General features: G+C 35.5%; 1 protein-coding gene across 1 annotated transcript; it reads right to left on the bottom strand.

The window, feature by feature from the left end:
* Window positions 1-1,601: 1,601 nt before the first annotated feature.
* LOC123565515 (uncharacterized) lies at window positions 1,602-6,778 on the bottom strand. The gene is made up of 4 exons (XM_053527830.1): window positions 6,711-6,778; window positions 6,429-6,498; window positions 6,134-6,243; window positions 1,602-5,761 (listed from the first exon to the last, which is right to left on the bottom strand). The coding sequence occupies exons 2-4, from the start codon at window positions 6,431-6,433 to the stop codon at window positions 1,602-1,604; spliced, it is 4,275 nt and encodes a 1,424-aa protein (XP_053383805.1). The 5' UTR covers window positions 6,434-6,498; window positions 6,711-6,778.
* Window positions 6,779-7,013: the final 235 nt, after the last annotated feature.

The following is a 7,013-nucleotide window of genomic DNA, read 5'->3' as shown; positions in this document are numbered from 1 at the left end:
GGAAGTCAAGAAGATAGATTGTATTATTTGTTTCGACTCTAAAACATGGACATCTTGAATACTGATAGAAAAAATGAAACAGTTTTATTAAAACAAATATTTATTGCTTCGAATACATACTAAACATGTAAAAAATCACATTTTATGTGTATAAAGACCCGAACTGTACCCCACCCACTATATTATAAAGATAATCATATGAATTAACAGGTAGTTTCCATTTAGTAACAATGATGTGTATATAGCATTATTTTTACAGTGTTGCATTTATTCTTATTATATACAATTTTATTTTACAAAGAATTATGAGATCTTATAAATATATTTATCTGTGTAAAGTATCACTTAAACTAACAACCTCAGTAAATATCGAGATGACACATTATAAAGCAAAACTTTTGTTTATAAGTAACAAGCAATTACTTACTGGAAAATTGTATATAAATAAAATGCTGCAAATTACATGTATTACATTTTTCTGGTATTAGTATTTTAACAATATGTTTTTTTTTTCAAACACATGTAGTGCAATAATAGATTTATTCATATATGTGTTTATATTTACAATCACTTCATCAAATTAAACATACACTTCAGCCCTATTAGAGATATCTATCTTGAATATAAATAGTTAAACAATAAAACAGTTATGTCAAAATACATATTGTTTGCAAAACTGATACATACAATACATGCTAAATTCATAATAGTATGTGATTGAAGTCCTGATCTGTACCCCACCCACTTTAATACATAGGTACATATCATGTAATATCTAGAATCCATATACAGTCAAACCTGTAGATAAGACATCCTTAACAAAAACACTGATGCAATGCCAAACGGCACCATTTTTTATTACCATGAGACCATTATTAATGGATATTTCACCTGTTAATAGAGACCACCAGTCAACAAAGGTAAGTTTTTGTTCTTCCTATTTGTGGTTTTTACAGAACATGTTCGGCTGTAGTAACAATAATACGTTTGCACTGTTACCAAATTTCTACTGTTATTCTCATTATATGTACAATATCACTGTATAATAAATTGTGAGATCTTAGAAACTTATATACATCGGTGAAATTAGCTCTTCCGTGTGACTACAACATAATCGTTTGTTAATAATCTATAGTGATATGACAAAATACTTTGATTAGCAGAGTATTTTAAAAAGCAACAAGCATGTACTGACCAACTGAAACAATGTAATATATATTATATGGTAATAATTATAACTCATTTCTAATACTACGTTTTTAAATAACTATGATACAAAATAGCCTGCCTTCAAATGTAATGAAGTATACAACAGGCTTAGTAGATACATTTGCAGAGAATGTTATACTGACAAGTACTTTTCATGTTGACAAGTATCAACTAAGAAACATTTGAGACTGAGGGGCAAACAAATATTATCATTAAGCTTCAGTATCCCTTCATACACATAATTTAATTTTCCAGTTCATCTTCTACTGATTGAACATTGCTACAACCGATTCCATTGCATTCCCCACAGGCAGTAGAACAAGGCAGACCATGCTTACGGCAAGTGCATCGTCGAGAGTCGCAATTTTGTTTGCAGTTGCATCTTATGATTTTCAATGTCTCTCTGGCGCAGCAGGTAAATCACATTTCAGTGGGGTAAGCCTGCCATCTTTTTCATACCAGCCCCATTCCCGTGGTTGTAGTATCCTTTCAAGCCATGTCTGAACTTGTAGGTACACCCTGTAGCTGTGATATTTGGCCGATCGAGAAGTTGGTGGTAAACTTTGTACTTGTACAACTGTTGTGCCTGTACTGACACGCTGAAAAAACTTTCTGTATCTTAGCCTATCTAAACCTTCAATTTTCTTGCCATTGAACAACGTACACATCATTTGCTCTCCTGCTCTTTCGACCTCTACGTGAGTGGACTCTTTCAGAAATATCTTTGCATTTGCATGGAAATCTGTGTCGACCATGGCTTTTTTTAGAGCAATTCCTTTTCCTATTCCGTATATCCTCGATGTAGTGTCACAACCGCAGAATGCGTGGACAACAGGTAAAACACTGCATATGCCTTCAGTTAGTACATTCTTTGTCTTAGAAATATCCCAAATTTTCTTTTTCTTTGAACCAGAGTCAGACTTAAAAAATATCTTTTCCCTGCCTTCTTCCGCGTGATGACACAGTAAAACTAAAAGGTCTGTATCCTCACCAATAACCACCGTCGGTTTTTCGTCTGATAATTCCACTGCTGTTTTCACTATCAAGAGATCAGCATCGTCTGCCGCATAGTGGACGTTACAATTGGTATGTAATAATTTTTCTCCTAACATCTTGATGAAGTTCTGTTTGTTTTCTTTATTTGTCAAGATCGATTCCTTTTTGGTTTTACAAGTGTAACTCTCGCTGAAGGATATTTGTGCTCCTATTCTGCCTTTCGTCCTTCGTTCGTGTGTTGTGTCTTTTGTAGAAGGCCCATTTTCATACCCGTCAAATACAATATGTGCATTTTTATAGTTTGTTTCGACAAATCTACAATAATTACTACATATTGCTCCAAACGAGGATCCATATTCCCAAGGGATTCGTTGAAGTAGAGATCCGCCATCCAAAACAATATGACACACGGTCAAGGGCGGTATATATGTTGCATCACATTGTCCCAAGTCCCATATAGTGTTAGCGATTTGAGGCTTCTGTGCTTCTCTCATTAATCCTGAATTGTCAAAAAGTGCTGATGGATTTGCTGACAACTCATGCTTAAATATCTCCTCAGGATCATCAGTATAGCTGTCCGCAACTGCCATAATTCTTTGGAACAGTAGCTGAGGGTCTACATGGAACTCTTCTCCACCAACTTTGATATTTGTTTTGGACCCCAATGTAACAGCTTGATCGGTACGTTTAAACGAATGTTCAAGAACCTTTTTCCCTTCCATGTTCTTCAGTATTTTCTCACCTACATTTCTTGCCGAGTCCACGTTTACATTTGCGTCTGCTAAACTTCCCGTTTCAATATTTCTCAGGTTTGCTTCATCTGAAAATGGGTTTCGCTCCCGGAGAAACTCTAAAAATACTTGCCGATCTTTCTCATCCCTGTCGATTCGAGATTTCGCAATATCCTTGTGCTGATCACTTGTATTGTATTTCTTGTTAGTATATTCTTGCATTGCAAAATTTATTTCTGCACAGGCTGGCATAGACAAAATCCACTGCGTTCGTTGTAACTCTGACAATCCTCTGCCTCTTGTCAGTCCACCTACAGACTTGACACTGCGCATAAGTACTTGTTCAATAACCAGATCGGTAGAAAGACCACCCCACATTCTGTTTGACTTTCGGACCACATGCAATCCCTTTTCAAATGCTTGGCAAACTTCAGGATGTGTTATATGAAGACAGTTCATTTGCTGAAGGTACATGTAGCTTGATTTCGTGTACAGATTATGTCCTGCAGCTGCAAAAAAAGGAAGCATGTTTTTCAAAATCTTGAGGTGACATCGCCAATTCCCAATCCTTTCAGCTGCGATAAACTGTTTCAGTAGGTTGATCATTTCTAAGTATTGTAGCCATAATTTTGCAGTTCTAGAACTTTTCAATGTATGCTTAGTACTTTCAACTTTGTCAACCATTTCTTTAAGATTTATGTTGTCTTCAGTTACTAGTAGCCGTTGATCAATTTTCTGCTCGAACACATTTTCAAAAATTGCGACTAATTTTCTCTGTTCAGGTGAGTAGGCTTCATCATTGCTTCTCACTGTTTCAGCATGATTGTTATTCTCATCTGTAAACTGCGTTTCCATTAACTCAGGAAATGTCTTCTCCATAATGAGCTGGTCAAGTGCATCACTGGCCAAGAAATGACCTCTAATTGCCCTCTGAACCGCCTTTCCACTTAGCATATGGCAAACAGTGTTTGGAGCATATACAGTGCTTAGTAGTTCTGAAAGACCGCTATTTTCCATAATCTTCCCTATACACCCCAAGAAACTCATTTCCATATGAAAGGCACCAAGTCTGATTACAGCTCTCTTCAGCTCACTAGAATCTGGTTCGTTTGTTATGATAGTCATGGCCTTCCAATACAGTGGTTGGTCAAATGTTATGACAGGGTCAATGTTCATCAAACGGGCTTGCTGTGCAACGTATGTCAAGGTGGAATATATGCAGGACATATCACTTGGGTTCATGTCTATCATGGGAAGGAACTGGACTTTGGACTCTCCTGGATGTTCACCCTTCTGAACAGTTTGCACGATTCCAGACCAGCTTGGTGTCATTGGTCTTAGTGGGCGTGTAATTTTAACAAGAAACTCGAAGTTTCCAGGTATAGGATCCTCACAATCTATATCCAACAGCTTCTCAAATATGACATTTTCAAGGACATTGTCATTTTGCTTATAATATTTTATATTGATTTTTCCAATTTTGACAAGCTCTTCATTTGTTACTTGTATCCTGGGTACAACTCGTCTTTTGTTGTCCTTTGGTGTAAATGTTGCAATTATGCCCATTCCATGGAATGTGTTATGGCCGTCAATCGTCGCAGTGTTGTGATCTATATTGTCAGCAACAAATTGTACATACTGTTCAACATTGTTCCTGTCAACTGCATTGCCTTGAGTATATGCTGCACATTTCTCGTATTTTTGTACTTCTTGGTAAGAAGAGCAGAAGCCTAGGCTGTTTAGGGTCTCTATGAGAATTCTTGATCCAAACTGGTGATGTAACTGAACACCTAATCCAAGCTGGAGAGGACATATTATACTTCTAGGAATCGCTGCTTGGACAATTGCTTGGCTAATAGCTGTGATAATTCTCTCTGGGTCCTTTTGGTCAATGAGTTGCTGTAATAATGTTACTAGACTAGGAGGTACATATTTTCTGTTGCCTTCAGTTGACATATCATTTGCAGATGGGTATATCTCTGCATTTTCCTCCATATCTTTGATGTCATTCAGAATCAGTTTTCCTGCTGTCTTTATGATTGCCAGTTTCTCACTTTCACTGTCATTTTTATTTTGTCTGTGATAATAGTTATGTAAAATAGCATGGGCTCTACTTCTGAAAGTGACAACATTGGATTTTCCATTCAATTCTGTAATTATAATACTATTACCATAATGCTCTAGCATTCTTCTTTTCATATATGTTGTGCTGTAAGAGTTATCTTCACCACAAATGGATGCCATTTTTTGTACCAAGTCGCTGATTGTGGTAAACCCCATTTCAGTTTCCTCAAATTCTTCCAAAACAGTTTTGAAGGCATTGTCAGCACAAACGCAAGCAGGTCTGCCTTTCTTTGTCTTGCTGCACTGGTCCGTCTCATATGCTGCTCCATCATCTGTCACTGGTGACTGAAAACATTTTGGAATTTTATATCCAGACCTAAAATTAGAACTACAAGACTGGTGATATCTAGCTTCAGCAGCAGGAAGATCACAGACACATTCTAATCGGCCTAATACTATATCACCCCAATCATCATTTCTTTCTAAACAAACATCTTTAATAGACTTTTGAAACTCTAATGTTAAGACAGGGTGAACATCTCTACCTCGTTTACGTTTATGTTGTTTATGTGTTGCGTTTGTTCCACAGAAAAAACACTTCGTTTGAAAGTCAAAAGATAATTCTAATGACTGTCTAGTACTTGGACTTGTATATAAATTTTCTTTGCTGCTGCTATTGAGACGATTCTGATTGGGGTGGCAGTAAATCCTCCTGCAATCCTTGTGAACTTGCTGTCCAGGTGAGACGACCAACGTTCGACCTGTAATTCATACAATTTAATTTATTTATAACTAATAAACCTTACATTAATCTTTATACATGCTTTCATTTTAGAATTTCATTTCCCTTACATATTTGATGTTGCTGAAGAAATATATTTTGGATAATACACGTATGTGCATGCATGTGTGCGCGTGTGTGTGACAATAGTTTAATCATAGACAATACTGAATGAATTCATTTCAGCTTTAGTAAGTATAAAAGAAACGATTTTACAAGTTTTTGCTATTGTGCTACCTAGATAATGTTATACTAGATGACACTATAGTACGAAATATTAAACTGATATATATAGATCAGGAGAGCCTACAACACAAGACCCTTTAAATACTTGCTTTTAAGAAGCACTAACCCTTATTCTTGCTGGCTGCTATGATGCTCTGGCATCCCCTGTCGCCGAGAACTGAAGTGGGGTTATCGTCTCTAACGCCACATAAAACGCAAGTGTTTTCATCAGAAGTACTGCAATTGGAATAGAAATACAAATGTATAAATAATCTATACTTTTATACGAAAAAGTTACTTGAAATTCAAAAGATCATTGAACAATCTCTATGTACATTTAAGAGCCAAGAAAATGTTATTATCATACAAAAATCCATTCAAAGATGATGAAATTAAATAACTAATAACTCTTAAGTAATTACCTCATGACCTGAACTTCAGTTGAATACCAATATCATTATACACAACAGGCGTTGAATTCTTCTGCAGCAACTGTAATAATTAAAAAGAGTAATAAGTTTAAAAAGAATATAAATAAATAATGAACCAAAAAATAAGGGACACCAAGAAGATAAATATGCTAAGAAACTGTATTTAGGTCTGTTTACATATATAGTTTATATGCTTAATAGCCAAGAAAATAACATTATCATACAAACATCCATTCAAAGACAATAAGATTAAATAACTATGTAAGTAACTACCTCATGACTTGAACTTCAGATCATAATACACAACAGGTGTGGAATTCTTCTGCAGCAACTGTAATACTGAAATAAGTTAAAGTTTATTATAGGACCAAACTAGTAAACAAAATTCTCAGTGACATCAGGAACATAGATATGCTAAGAAAGTGTACTGGTTACAAGTACAGGACTATTTAAAAACAAAAATAAAAAATGGACATTATTTTATGCATGAAATTTATGTCCACGATGGCGTTGCATAGTTAAATAATAAAAAAGAGAGACTTTCTTTATTGCTTTTTCCCCATATTTCCCTACATG

Source organism: Mercenaria mercenaria, chromosome 17 (assembly GCF_021730395.1).
Source record: "Mercenaria mercenaria strain notata chromosome 17, MADL_Memer_1, whole genome shotgun sequence".
NCBI lineage: Eukaryota > Metazoa > Mollusca > Bivalvia > Venerida > Veneridae > Mercenaria > Mercenaria mercenaria.
Note: the sequence above shows the minus strand (reverse complement) of the source record. Positions and strands in the feature narration are given on the sequence as shown.

Bases quoted from the DNA above. Each gene is read 5' to 3' on its own strand.
- LOC123565515 (XM_053527830.1), bottom strand. The intron at 5,762-6,133 runs GTTAGTGCTTCT...TATGAATTACAG, and splicing joins AGCAGCCAGCAAGAATAAGG to GTCGAACGTTGGTCGTCTCA.